At 35.5% G+C, this 16,134-nt stretch overlaps 1 protein-coding gene across 8 annotated transcripts in view; it reads left to right on the forward strand.

Moving 5' to 3' along the window:
- Nucleotides 1-16,134, forward strand: part of LOC145683247 (carboxypeptidase inhibitor SmCI-like) — a 94,715-nt gene that overhangs the window by 31,224 nt on the left and 47,357 nt on the right. For 6 of the 8 annotated variants that reach the window (XM_081754614.1, XM_081754615.1, XM_081754616.1 and 3 more), the window contains exon 3: nucleotides 6,630-6,959. In XM_081754614.1, the coding sequence (XP_081610740.1) occupies nucleotides 6,630-6,959 (330 nt within the window). Of the gene's footprint in view, nucleotides 1-6,621; nucleotides 6,960-16,134 lie in introns of all 8 variants that reach the window. The other 2 variants (XM_081754618.1, XM_081754617.1) reach the window with 1 other exon arrangement.

A 16,134-nucleotide genomic window follows, 5' to 3' on the forward strand; every position in this document is an offset into this window, starting at 1 on the left:
CAGAAAAAATAATAACTGTCACGACGGGATTTGAACCCAGGTAGCTGCAATGGTAGTTTCCTTCTTTCACAATTTTTTTAAACAAATCGCCCCAACCGGAGTATAGTTCGCCATTGGCACCTCATGTCCTTTTGAAGTATTCCAAACGCTACAGGGACACGAATACAGAAATACTGAGGACAGTTAAAATTCCGACCTTGCTCTTCAGAAGAATTCGACCCCTAGTGAATTGCGCCTCATGGTCAGAAGCCGAACGTCCAAAATGACTCGGCTAGTGCCACCTTCTCAATTTGCCACAAATTGCTCATATGATTATAAGAAAATAAACCAATAGTTATGGAACATAAACATAGAACTGTCTATTTCTACACGAGTGGATACAATTCAAAGGATATGAAAGTATTTCTGTCGTCTTTTCTTCTTTGGAAGTTGGAAGTTATGGTAAAGACGAAATGTAATGTAAATCGGGACTATCCCTGCAACCGATGACGTAGCCACAACTTGAAGAACGTTCCGTGATATTTTTCTTATTGAGGAACTTCTATATAACTTGTTTTTGAGTTAAACAAGATAATATAGAGTAAGTCATTAAGAAACTCACACAAGCATTCTGGCTAGGCTGACACTTTTTTAAGTATTTCTGTTTTAGTTTCAATTTCAGTGGATACTCAACGCGACAAGCAAGATTTTGTCTTTCCTAGAAAGAGAAAGAGGTTGGAATAAGGAGAATTGTAGAAGGTCTGTCAATGGAGAGAGTGATTTACAAACTTATTTCCAGCAGTTGTTCTAGATTTGATATTTTCGTCTACTTTCAAGCATTTTGTGATTTATGTGTGATCAGTGATTTTATTTCTTTGAATATAAAGTATATAATAAAAAATATATTACATGCACAGCAATATTGAGATTAACACATGATGTTCATTGTACAACACGCTCTGAACCAGAGAGATTGATCTCACAATGGAGAAATGTTTCGTGCGTCATTTACTCACAATTTTACTTGCATTAAGACTTGACTCAGTGCTACCAACTGCTATCAGTGCCGAGAAAATCATGTGTAATTTGGGTTGCATCTGTCTAGGCGTTTTCACAACTGCCAATGATCTGGACCTCAAGTAATGGAATTATATCAGTGAGGTGTTCAGGTACTTATGTAGGTGGCTGTACATCTCACAGTGTTTAATTATATAGATATAACTGATGTATTAAATGAAGGTTAATACAGAAGAGAGCAGGAAAATTACAGGAAGTTAAACAACGAGTGGCGAATTGCAACAAACAGAGCAAGGGAAGAGTTTTACGAAAGAGAGAGGGGGAACATATTAATTAGAGAGAGTTTGGAAATATAAGGAAATGTATAGGGAGGTGGAATCCAAAGAAGATTGGAGGAAGCAGTTTGATATTACAATGGCAGTAGAAAATATGAATGGGAAGGTAGTCAGCGAGAAAATGAAGTCTTAGGAAGATGGAAAGAATATGCTGAGTACTTATATGAAAATAGAAGTGGACCGTTTGGCCGAAATGTTGAAGTAGAAAATGAAGTAGGCGAGGATGATAAAGGGTTTAGTGTTCTTCGGAATGCGTTTCAGAAAGCTATATTCCGAGTTTAGGAATGGAAAGGCAACCGGGATAGATAAGAATGGCAAAGACAAGGGGCCACAAGGACAAGGAAATTATTTCAACTCTGAAATGACATGTATGAAACAGGAGAGTGGCCAAAAGAGGTTCTTAAGACGATCATGATACTGATGGTTAAGAAATCGAACCTATTGTAGAACTATTAGCCTCATACCAATGCAGAAAAAAAATATTCTTCGAATTCTGATGAGAAGGTTGTATGGAACAACAAATGAAGAAATTGACGAGGAACAGTTCGGGTTCAAGCTGCAGAAGATATGCAATAGAATACTAAAGGGTGCTCGGTGAAAAGTTTATAGAAAAATGGAAAGAGGTATATGTGATATTTATTGATCAGGAAAAGGCTTCTTTGTGAATTGGGAATTGTTGTTAAAAGTTATAAAGAATGCTAGATTGGAATAAAAGTTCGGACTACACCATTAGTAATTCTTACACTCGTTTTTATTCCATTACTAATTTCTTCTTTCAGTTTGTTTGCATTTCCGGACTACGTGAAGGCTGGTTATTATCGACTTAAGGTGCGTCCATGTATTCCTAGTCCCTTGCGGTTTTCTTCAAATGTCATCGCTTCGTGCACGCCAGCACGTCGTCGTATAATGTGAGTGCTGCTCTTTGTGCGGATTGTGTGGCCAGGGTAGTCATGATGTGGAACCTTGTATAGCTGAAATCCCTTTGGCATCAACTGTAAGAGGAAGAATTCTGGTTTGTCTTCGGGAGCGTCCCGCCTTTGAACATGAGAAACTTGTACGAGAGCTAATAATTGATGAAAGATCTCTGCAGCTGATCCTAAGCATCCCTTAAAACAAAGCCTGACTTCCTCGGTCTCTGTGCCCTTTGTTACTTCTTGTAAATCTGTAGCAACCCAAACATCTGATCTTTGCATCCAAAGAGACCTTGTTCCTAACCAAAGTTCAGAAATTCTTAGCTCAATCGCATTGACGAGCAAATCCTTTCATAATGTCGTGTGTTTCTATTAGTGATACCGAAGCTGATCCTGTTCCGAACAAAAGTTCAGAAATTCAGCCCCAGTTGAATCTCCTAGCAAAGCCCCAAAACCCCACGTGTTTATTTTAGTGTGGTCATCAGCAAACTCCAGCTTATAACCTCTCACCTTATGTAACTTTCTTAAAATTTAGCTCATATAAACGCCCGCTCAGTGATTCGCTTCTTTCCCCGAGAAGAGCATAATCTGCGCCTGTTCGTATGTCACCTGTAGTTTTTTTTTTGAAATCTGATACGGTGGAGGACGACTTGATAGATACAAAGGGAGGCGGGGTGGCTCAGTGGTAGAGCGTTCACCCCCGGTGCTTAGGGTCCCTGGTTCGATCCCAGCTCGCGCCGTGTAGACTTGTGGTGGGCAAACATCGTCCTCGTGGGTTTTCTCGTTTTTTTCCGTTTCCTCCCACTTTCTTCATTCCACCGTTTGAATCATTTCTCATAATCACCGTCTCCTTTAGTTTAAGCGGCATAAACGCGGGACGTAAAATTTGAAGGATTTCATTTCATTTTTTGATGGATACTGAGTGGACTGTGGTCTGCCCACGTGGATAAGTAGACATTAAACATTGATGTTTGACATTGTATTGTTCTTATTTTTATTTTTATCTATTGTGAACGTTGTTACTATTTATTGTTATTGGTATATAATTTTTCTCGTTACTATTATTAATATTTAATGTTATATAATAAAAAATGAGAAAAATGAAATGAAATCTTTGATGTTTACGCCCTACAGTTATGTCAGTTAGGGTAAAGGAAACGGCAATTATGAGAAATGAATGAAATAGTGGAACGAAGAAAGTGGGAGGAAACGGGAGAATCCCGAGAAAACCCTCGAGCACACTGTTTGTTCACCACAAAGTACACATGGTACGAGCTGGGATCAAACTAGGGACGCCAAGCACCGGAAGTGAACGCTCAATCACTGAGCCAACGCGCCCCCTGTTATATATTTAGTATTAATTGGTGTTGTTATATATTTGTTCTCATATATTTATTAATTGCTCTTTTTGGTTATTATACCTACTTTGGAGTAGTTTTTTTCTGATATTTTAATATATTCAATTTTAAATTTTAATTAGGGCAGTCCATGCTTTTGAGCAATTTTGTTGATCATGACTGAGGCAAACAGCCTCGATGCTGACGTTCCCATTAAAACTCAAACAAAAGAAAGACAATCAATCAAATTGCAATAAAAGCCAGCATGTACTTTACGCAGGATGGTGGCCAATCTCACTACTCTCATGCAGTCAGACATTTCATTTACTTGTATTACCCTAGACGGTAGATAGGTTGTTAAGACCCAACACCAAGCTCCCTACTATCACGCAACATAAATCGGATGGATTTTTATCTATGATTACATCTTAATGATAGCATGTACAACGTCCTTCCGTCAGGACGTAACGTCCTAAAAGTCCTACCATGTTTATCTATAAATTAGAGTACTTTGCGTACTTCAGCAGGACAGAAAGTTCTCCTGGTGGAAAGAACATGAACTCTAGTGTTAGCACAGAAAAAAATCATGTTGGTACGACTGGCAAGATGGTGACTTTGTACTAAAGTACTTCAGGAAGAACGTAGGCTTATACGTTTCTCAATAAACAGATAGCACCTACTATATATAGAACTCATTCCTTATACGATGTTCTTAGGCAGTGATCATTGATAGTTGAAACAATACTTTTTAAATTCCGGACACCTTCCATAATGAATATGTGTCCACTGAGACGCGTATCACAGCGTGCAAGCGAGCTAATAGACAACCAATTGAAAACTGTAACTAACATTTTTTAAACGTCTTTTTTGTAACCTTAACTAACATTTTAACTTCATGTATTTCATTTATCTAATCTGGTTCTGGAATTATTGGATCAAAACAGCCCATATATTTTAATTAAAAAAAATGTTGTTGTATGCCTTGTATCTGCAGAACTACATATAGTGTAGCCAAACGAAAACCATCACTTAACTCAATATGATGTGATTATTCCGTAGAAAACACGAAAACTCGATTTAGCTGCCGTTCAAAAATTTTGTGGCCCCTGATCCAATAACTAAATATTGGACAAGATCGCAATTTATTATGTATATTGTTATCATTTCTAAGATTCTAATAAGATATCTTTTTATTCATGGTTTGGGTAATTCCTAAGATCCTTGATTTTTATTTATTTATTTTTTTTGTTTGTTTTCTTTCAATATCTCCGTCCTCAGGGTTTGAAACAGGTATGCTCATATGAAGTTTCTCGCTTCTTCGAGCCTCAGAAATTCTCACCTGAAGTTAATATAGTTAGTTACAGAACATGAAGTTCTGTTTGGTAACTTTAAAATAGAAAGATTTGTTTACTAATTTGAATAAATGATTCTAGGATACTGCTTATATTTAGATGTGAATTATTGTTATTTTTGAATTAGAGAATTTTAATAATATAGTTTATGGAAGTAACTGAGCAAGTGGAACTTTCTTTAGTATTTTTTTTAGAAAAATAAATACTAATTTAGATGCATTTTAATTATTATTATTAACAGAAGTTACATTGAACGAAAATAAAGTTACAAATTTACTAAATACTGAAATTATGAGGTTAAAACAAATTAAGTCTGTCATGGAAGAAGGCCTCCATGCACGTTACTTTTTGTGTGTCGTTTCTTAGCATAATTAAATCAAGGTTACTTACAGAATAGTTGGTTTGTACAAGCTGAGGTCCATCCTGACAAGTTGTCAAATCTAATGGTTGACTAACTTGATTATGACGAAGCTATTGACAACGCTGCTCGTTTTGACCCTATGTTTACTTATTGTTTAGTTTAAATACTTTTGGTTTTGGCTTTCCACCTGTATGAGTTCCTTGTTTTTGTTTTTATGTTTATGGAAGCTCAGCTTGTATATTTTTATTTTTAATTTCAAAAGTTTTGAATGTACATTGATGTGTTTCAAATTACATTACAGTCCATGCAGGTGGTTTTACTTTAAAATAACATTGGACTTGGGAACATGTATTTGAAGGCAGCTTAAGGAAGTTATTGAAACGCGCTTTATGCGTATGGGAAGAATTCGTCCTTGAATGTAAAGTAAATGTTGAGCTATGGAGGCACACAAATATTCCATTTCCAAAACGTATCACATTAAAATAACTGAGGAGTGTAGATGCAAAAGTGGCAATCTCCAATTTTTTGAGAAATTGAGTTAGAGGTGGGACTGTGTTTTAAGTGTCCCCATCCGAACGGTGAAGTCTGTTTGGATTACAACCTACATCATACCAGTAAAAACTGAAGGCGGATATCACAATTTTTGCAAAACTTGCAATATCCACTACCCGGTGCGGTTCAAAAGTGACAATCTTCACTTCAGCCAATCAGAGGCCCGCTGGCGTCAGACGTTGTCATGGCGACCGTGTCGCCTGCCTGGAATCGTTCCAAACTTCCTCACTAGTTTGTAATGAGTCAACAAGTCTCTACTAATTCACTAGTCCACGTTCATTTTCAAAACTTGCAATCTCCAATTTTGAAACAGTGATTTCAAAAAATGAGAGACTCTCTCTGGGGAAAATTTATGTTCAACCCTCTAATATTGCTACGATCTACTATGCCAAAAAATCTGTACGTTAAAATCTTATGGGCTTTACGGGATATCAATTAATCGCTCGTCCTGAAAAGTTCGGCCGAATGGAGATTGCCACTTTTGTGTCTACACCCGTCAATTCTTCAGTGCAAGAGTACTTAAAAAACTCATTGATAGTATACATTGACAGAAATACGAAGTTTAAGAGGTAAAAAAAAAAAAAAAAAAAAGAATCGTTTTCAATTTGGTTTATTTCAACAAATTGTATCCTTATCATCTCTTGTGTGTATGTGTGTATAAGGGCACATAGTTTTTAGGTTAGGTTTACGATAAATTGTATTATTAAATTATTGATAAGGACCGTATTTTAATTTTCAATACGTTCTAATAAATTAATTAAATCTCAATTTCTTGAGAATAACAGGTATCCTTGAATCACAAAGGGAAAATTCAATGTTAAACGTCTTCAACCCGGACAAATATTTGATACCATATGTAAACCTTCGTATTCCGGAAAATTATCGAAGAATTAATTATTTAGCTAATGGGATGTTTCCAAGAAGAAGAAAATTGAAACGGATTTTGATGCGAAGAGGACGGATGGGTCTTAGAAACTGGTACAACTCCACTCCTCCACTAAATTATGCAAAATCTCCATTAATCAATAGATATGAAGATGAAATCGTTCATGATTCGAGTAATACTGACCACGGTTTGGAAGACCAAATAGCCGAGGATATAAAGGAAACGAAAGGTATTCTTTTCATCTATATAATACTTCCTTTAAAACCATTAATTTAAAGTAGTATGTACAAGTTTGATAACATTAGCTTCAGTATATTTAAATAGTTTTTCATCTTTTTTAGGTTTATATCTCATTAACCGCAATGTTCTATGTACTGGCTTTTGATACTGTTACAATCCCATTCATGATAGATTTGGTATGCCTTCTTCTTATTTCTCACCTCGACCATAGGTTGGTAGGCAACAAGGAAACTTTAAAAGTTTTCTTTCCCTTGGGAGAACTGTTTTATACTTTGATAGGGTCTTTTCTTCGTAACTGCTTTTAGATATTCTATCCTTGGTCTTCCCCTTCGTGGTTTCCCTTCTGCTTTTCTCTCTATTAACACGGTGATCCAATTGGAGTGCCGAATAAGATAAAAAAATCATGCTGTTTCTTTTTTTCCTATTATCTTCATGATCTGTCGTCCTTCATTAGCTTCCTTTAGTACGTTTTCATTCCTTTTCCTTACGGTCAATGATATGCGCAGCATTCTGCACCAACACCACATTTCAAATGCTTCTAGCTTGGATGTTTCTGCCTTTTTCAATGTCCACGTCTCTGATCCGTAAAGCGCCACGCTTCATACCAGACTCTCAATAGATAGTTTTTAAAAGTCCAGCGACACAGTTAGTAGCACCTCTTTTCCTATTGATTGCGTGTTTAGCCTGTGGTATTCTGGAACTGAAGAGTAGTTTGCCCCTTTCTGCTCTGCTCTTGTGCGGTTTATCACTTTGGGTTTCGTTTTATTTATCTTCATTTTGCATGTGTTTTCCAGATGGTTGTTAATGTTTGAAAGTGCTTCCTGCAAGCTGTTTCAGTTCTCAACTACCAGTGCAATGTCATCAGCAAACTTTAATGTGCTGAAAGCTGGCCATGTAACCTGTTATTATTAACCAGGAATAATTTACGCTAATTCTACGATATTAAGAACCTTGATTTGATGGGCTTCGGAAGTAACGCACACAATCTGAAACAGAGGATTCAGTCTGAAACTCCTGATCTATCTAAGTAGAACGAAATATAACGAAGTTGACAGTCAATTTCTGCTTCAATGCTGCATCGATTTTGATAATGTTTTGCGTATAAGCGGACCGCGGTCTAACTTAGGTTTTGTAATGCAAATTTGGTTGAAATGCATATTCTTATTGAATATGTAGAGTAACCATAATTGATACTAAAAGTATTTGTCTTAAAGAGGAAGAGAGCATTATATTCTTTCCGTCACTTTGAGATACACGGCCTGATATTTGTGATCGGATCCAACGGGGAAGTGGCTGGTCAATTTAAAATAAATTCTGAAAAGTAGTTAGTACATATCAGGGACTAGATTTTTGTTATGTTACCTTGATTTTTGAATATATCCTTAGATGAATATGCAAAATTCCATAAGCTTTGACAAGAAAATGAGTATTTGCTGAACCTTTGTAGCCAGAAGCATAAAATTCGATATATCAGATACGTAGTATCAAAAGCAGCCATATATATATATATATATATATATATATATATATATATATATACTTACCGAAATTGAGTTATATATCGTTTGTTATATAGGGTGTACCACTCGAAAGAGGCCCCACAAACATGTGTAGCAATTCCGCTGAAATAAATGTTTCGAGAATTTGTGAACCTCTTGGACGATAGTAGTAATCGCGTCACTTTGCCTCACTTTTTGGCCCCTGGGTCCCTGCCTCAGGACCCATGGTCCCTGGCCGGGGTCAATGACCTAAGGGTACATAGGACCACCCCCTCTAAATTTTGGCAGGGGTACCTTGGCCCACCCCCTAAATTTTGGCAGGGGTACATAGGACCACCCCCCTTAAATTTTGGAAATTGCCAAATCTAAAAATTTGGTATAGTAGCCTAGGACCATAGTATGTACCTCTATTAGTATTGGGTGTGTATGTCGTTCCCTTTCATGAGTAAAAAATTGCCAAAAATTCAAATTTCGGAGGTTTTTGACCTAATTTATCCCCTTTGATGAGGTGTTATTACCCTATATAGTTATATGGGCGTATACAGGGGTCCATTACCTTTCATAAGACATGGGTATATTAATGCACCCCTTTAAATTTTTGGGAGGGGTACCTTGGCCCACCCCTTCAATTTTGGAAATTGCCCAATTTAAACATTTGGTATAATAGTATAGAGCCCTAGTATGTACCACTATAAATTTGGGTGGTCCACCTCGTTCCCTTTCATGGGTACACAATTGCCAAATTTTAGTACAACCACGTGTTTGGTCTTTTGACCTAATTTATCACCTTTGATGAGGTGTTATTATCCTATATCGTTATATGGGCGTATACAGGGGTTCATTACCTTTCATAAGACAAGGGTATATTAATGCACCCCCAGGAGGGGTACCTTGTACACCCTTTAATTTTGGAAATTGCCCAATTTAAACATTTGGTATAATAGTATAGGATCCTAATATATATTACTGTTACTTCGTTCCCTTTTAGGGGTACAAAATTGCCAAAATATAAACGTAAGCAATACGTTGTACCACGTGTTTCGTTTTTTACCTAATCTATTCCATTGGATGAGGTCCTATTACCTTATACGTTATATGGTCACGTATGGGGATTCATTTCCTATCATAAGACATAGGTACATTTGTGCACCCGGGAGGGGTACTTTGACCCACCCCTTTAATTTTGGAAATTGTCCCTTTTATATGTTTGGTATTATAGTATAGGACCCTAATATAAATTACTATAAATTTTGGTGGTTCACCTCGTTTCCTTTCATGGGTACGAAATTGCCAAATTTTAGTACAACAACGTGTTTGGTTTTGGCTCAATTTATCCCCTTGGATGAGGTCCTATTACCTTATATGGTTATATGGTCATGTATATATTGGTCCATTTCCTATTATAAGACATGGGTACATTGATGCACCCTTTAAATTTTTGGAAGGGGTACCATGGCCAACCCCCTTAAATTTTGGAAATTTTCCAATTTGAGCATTCGGTATCATAGTACATGCCTCAACATGTATCATGATAAATTTGGGTGGTCCATCTTGTTCCCTTTCATGGGTAAAAATTGCTAAAATATAAACATAAGCAATATGTTGTACCATGTGTTTGGTTTTTGGCCCAATTTCTCCCCTTTGATGAGGTTCTATTACCTTATATGGTTATATGGTCATGTATATGGGTTCATTTCCTATCATAAGACATGGGTACATTGACGCACCCTTTAAAAATTTGGGAGGGGTATCTTGGCTCATCCACTCGGTTTTAGAAATTGTTTAATATAAGCATTTGGTATCATAGTACAGGACTTCAATATGTACCACTATAAATTTGGATGGTCCACATCGTTCCCTTTCATGGGTAAAGAACTACCAAAAAATCAAATTTCGGAGGTTATTGACATCTATTTAGCACGTTATATGGGTATGTACAGAGGTTTATTACCTTTATATGTTTATGTTCCCTTTTAAATTTGGGAATTCTCAAATAACAAAATTCGGTAAACGTTTTCTAGGACCCATTGGTGTTCCTCTTATGACCAAATATTCAAAATTTAAAGGTTATTGACCGGCTTTATTATTGAATAAGTACAGGATTTATTACTTTTTCATAAGACACATGTGTATTTGTGTACCAATCTTAAATTTTGGGAGGGGTACATTTCTTATTGTCATATCAATAATTGGTAATTGGATAGTATCTCATTCATTGGGTAAATCATTGTCAAATATGAGTATGATCACGTGATCAGTTATTAACCTATGATGGGATTAGGAGTCCAGAACAATGGTACATTGAAACTTTGTAGGATAATTTGAGAATGCGTCATTGGTTTTGATTATTCCCGCCAAATATAAACGTAAGCAAGACGTTGTACCACGTGATTGTCCTTGATGAGGTAGTGTACAGGGATTCATTTCCTTTGTTGTGGTACTTCTTAAGTTTGAGTACACACACTTCTAGAAAACAGTTGGTTCTACTCAGGTAAACAATTGACGGACATTATTGACCTTATTGAACATATAATGATATGATTAACTCTAAGACTTAGGTATATCAAGAGAAGTATTCTTTAAATTTGGGAATGGTGATAAACAGAATTTTAACATAAGGTGCGAAATTTGAAACAATACATTGAACTTTAGTCACAGCTCATAGTCTAAGATCATTGGTGGTGATTGATTTGACCTTGAGCTTTAGAAATCTGATAGCTAACCTTATTGAATCTTATGACTCACAGACGAAAGGCAATACATGCTACAACAGTTTGAAATTTAATCATAAGGTGATGTAATCTGACACTAGCAAAGTTATTGTTAATGCAATTTGATTGGCTGATCACTATCTTTCGTACAATCTGATTGGCTGATCACTATCTTTCGTGCAATCTGATTGGTTGATGATTTTCAAATCTTTGCTGTATTCAGTTTTAAGTTTTGTTTAACATTTAAGAAGCTTTAAAATTTTTCGTTTGAAAATTTTTGTTTGAAACTTTGGTTTGAATTTTCTTTTAGTTTAAAAATTTTTGTTTCGAAATTTTTGTTTGAAAAATTTTTTTGTTTGAAACTTTTTGTTTGAATTTTTTTTCGTTTAAAATTTTTCGTTTCCAAATTTTTTGTTTGAAATTTTTTGTTTCAAAATTTTGTTTGAAATTTTTTTCGCTTCAAAATTTTGTTTGAATTTTTTTGGTTTGAAATTTTTTGTTTGAAAAAATTTTTCGTTTCAAAATTTTGTTTCAAAGTTTTTTGTTTGAAATTTTTGTTTCAAAGTTTGAGTTGACATTTTTAAAAGTTTGTGCACTCATTAGTAAAGAACCGGAACTGTTTAGAACAAAAACCTCTGGCAACATTGTTTATCATTGTGCAATAGTACACGTCAGAACATGATGATGCAACGTCATCAGTTTTGAATCATATATAAGTATCGTTCGAGTTAGTATTCATGATAACATCATCATGGCTACTTGTCTGCAGTTTCTAAACACACGTGATGTGATGAAATCATTTACCAAGATTACTGATTTACAACAGAATGTACCTTATAGAATCTTAGCTAGCCAAACGATCCCTATTTGAGCCAGTGATTCGATTGGGCAAAGCAGAACAATTTGGTGTACAACTGACCTGTGAAGAATGGCAAATATTATGTTCACGAATCGACCAAATGAACGATTATTTTCATGATGAGCTAAATGTGACCATAGTCAAATCATTAGGCTCAAATCATGAAGTGGTGATGCGTACAGTCCTCGAAGAGAATATGGTGCTGTTACGTAAAAAGAGTACATTCCATGTCCCTCGCAACATGGTGTATCTAACGGAAACAGAATGGAACAAATTTATCAACGTATTCCAGTGTGTTAAACATGCAGTGGAAGTGTGCAACAAAACTAGTATATTCCTGAAAAAGTACTATTTTGAAAAATGTGTTATGCATATTGTACAACATGTATCTAGATATTGTGATGGTTGTCAACATCGTTCGTGGGTGCATAACTGTATTGATAAACAGTTTATTTGTGATCAAATGGACATTGAGTTTCCACCAATTGATATTGCATTAGACCTAAAAAGACTTCAATTGGAATTAAAATTATATGCTAAAGACAAACTAGTGCAAGAAGTTCAAAATACATTGTATCGCCAATATCCAGAACCACTATCTGGTATGGATGTATGTGGAGTGTAATAAAATGATCCATTTCAATGAATTGTGTTTTTTCATTTCAAGTACAACCCCAGGTTCTGACGTGTACTATTGCACCACAATGTTGTCAAAGGTTTTTGTTCTAAACAGTTCCAGTTCTTTACTAATAAGTGCACAAACTTTTAAAAATGTCAACTCAAACTTTGAAAATAAATTTCAAACAAAAATCTTTGAAACAAAATTTTGAAACGAAAAAAAAATTCAAACAAAAAATTTCAAACCAAAAAAATTCAAACAAAATTTTGAAGCGAAAAAAAATTCAAACAAAATTTTGAAACAAAAAATTTCAAACAAAAAATTTGGAAACGAAAAATTTTAAACAAAAAATTTTAAACAAAATTTTCGAACAAAAATTTGCAAACAAAAAATTTCAAACGAAAAAAATTTCAAACAAAAATTTCGAAACAAAAATTTTTAAACTAAAAGAAAATTCAAACCAAAGTTTCAAACAAAAATTTTCAAACGAAAAATTTTAAAGCTTCTTAAATGTTAAACAAAACTTAAAACTGAATACAGCAAAGATTTGAAAATCATCAACCAATCAGATTGCACGAAAGATAGTGATCAGCCAATCAGATTGTACGAAAGATAGTGATCAGCCAATCAAATTGCATTAACAATAACTTTGCTAGTGTCAGATTACATCACCTTATGATTAAATTTCAAACTGTTGTAGCATGTATTGCCTTTCGTCTGTGAGTCATAAGATTCAATAAGGTTAGCTATCAGATTTCTAAAGCTCAAGGTCAAATCAATCACCACCAATGATCTTAGACTATGAGCTGTGACTAAAGTTCAATGTATTGTTTCAAATTTCGCACCTTATGTTAAAATTCTGTTTATCACCATTCCCAAATTTAAAGAATACTTCTCTTGATATACCTAAGTCTTAGAGTTAATCATATCATTATATGTTCAATAAGGTCAATAATGTCCGTCAATTGTTTACCTGAGTAGAACCAACTGTTTTCTAGAAGTGTGTGTACTCAAACTTAAGAAGTACCACAACAAAGGAAATGAATCCCTGTACACTACCTCATCAAGGACAATCACGTGGTACAACGTCTTGCTTACGTTTATATTTGGCGGGAATAATCAAAACCAATGACGCATTCTCAAATTATCCTACAAAGTTTCAATGTACCATTGTTCTGGACTCCTAATCCCATCATAGGTTAATAACTGATCACGTGATCATACTCATATTTGACAATGATTTACCCAATGAATGAGATACTATCCAATTACCAATTATTGATATGACAATAAGAAATGTACCCCTCCCAAAATTTAAGATTGGTACACAAATACACATGTGTCTTATGAAAAAGTAATAAATCCTGTACTTATTCAATAATAAAGCCGGTCAATAACCTTTAAATTTTGAATATTTGGTCATAAGAGGAACACCAATGGGTCCTAGAAAACGTTTACCGAATTTTGTTATTTGAGAATTCCCAAATTTAAAAGGGAACATAAACATATAAAGGTAATAAACCTCTGTACATACCCATATAACGTGCTAAATAGATGTCAATAACCTCCGAAATTTGATTTTTTGGTAGTTCTTTACCCATGAAAGGGAACGATGTGGACCATCCAAATTTATAGTGGTACATATTGAAGTCCTGTACTATGATACCAAATGCTTATATTAAACAATTTCTAAAACCGAGTGGATGAGCCAAGATACCCCTCCCAAATTTTTAAAGGGTGCGTCAATGTACCCATGTCTTATGATAGGAAATGAACCCATATACATGACCATATAACCATATAAGGTAATAGAACCTCATCAAAGGGGAGAAATTGGGCCAAAAACCAAACACATGGTACAACATATTGCTTATGTTTATATTTTAGCAATTTTTACCCATGAAAGGGAACAAGATGGACCACCCAAATTTATCATGATACATGTTGAGGCATGTACTATGATACCGAATGCTCAAATTGGAAAATTTCCAAAATTTAAGGGGGTTGGCCATGGTACCCCTTCCAAAAATTTAAAGGGTGCATCAATGTACCCATGTCTTATAATAGGAAATGGACCAATATATACATGACCATATAACCATATAAGGTAATAGGACCTCATCCAAGGGGATAAATTGAGCCAAAACCAAACACGTTGTTGTACTAAAATTTGGCAATTTCGTACCCATGAAAGGAAACGAGGTGAACCACCAAAATTTATAGTAATTTATATTAGGGTCCTATACTATAATACCAAACATATAAAAGGGACAATTTCCAAAATTAAAGGGGTGGGTCAAAGTACCCCTCCCGGGTGCACAAATGTACCTATGTCTTATGATAGGAAATGAATCCCCATACGTGACCATATAACGTATAAGGTAATAGGACCTCATCCAATGGAATAGATTAGGTAAAAAACGAAACACGTGGTACAACGTATTGCTTACGTTTATATTTTGGCAATTTTGTACCCCTAAAAGGGAACGAAGTAACAGTAATATATATTAGGATCCTATACTATTATACCAAATGTTTAAATTGGGCAATTTCCAAAATTAAAGGGTGTACAAGGTACCCCTCCTGGGGGTGCATTAATATACCCTTGTCTTATGAAAGGTAATGAACCCCTGTATACGCCCATATAACGATATAGGATAATAACACCTCATCAAAGGTGATAAATTAGGTCAAAAGACCAAACACGTGGTTGTACTAAAATTTGGCAATTGTGTACCCATGAAAGGGAACGAGGTGGACCACCCAAATTTATAGTGATACATACTAGGGCTCTATACTATTATACCAAATGTTTAAATTGGGCAATTTCCAAAATTGAAGGGGTGGGCCAAGGTACCCCTCCCAAAAATTTAAAGGGGTGCATTAATATACCCATGTCTTATGAAAGGTAATGGACCCCTGTATACGCCCATATAACTATATAGGGTAATAACACCTCATCAAAGGGGATAAATTAGGTCAAAAACCTCCGAAATTTGAATTTTTGGTAATTTTTTACTCATGAAAGGGAACGACATACACACCCAATACTAATAGAGGTACATACTATGGTCCTAGGCTACTATACCAAATTTTTAGATTTGGCAATTTCCAAAATTTAAGGGGGGTGGTCCTATGTACCCCTGCCAAAATTTAGGGGGTGGGCCAAGGTACCCCTGCCAAAATTTAGAGGGGGTGGTCCTATGTACCCTTAGGTCATTGACCCCGGCCAGGGACCATGGGTCCTGAGGCAGGGACCCAGGGGCCAAAAAGTGAGGCAAAGTGACGCGATTACTACTACGATGAACTAACCCTCGGCTAGTACCAACATGATGGCGACACATGCCTCACGTCTAGAATGACCATGGTTGAGGTCGTCATCATTATTTTTTACCGGCAGAATGGTTTTGAAACGGCTGTGGCCCCCAAAGTCACCTGACTTAACACCACCTGACTTTTTCCTCTGGGATTGTCTA

The sequence above is a fragment of the Thermobia domestica genome, chromosome 4 (genome assembly GCF_964235325.1).
Source record: "Thermobia domestica chromosome 4, izTheDome1.hap1.1, whole genome shotgun sequence".
NCBI classification, from domain to species: Eukaryota; Metazoa; Arthropoda; class Insecta; order Zygentoma; family Lepismatidae; genus Thermobia; species Thermobia domestica.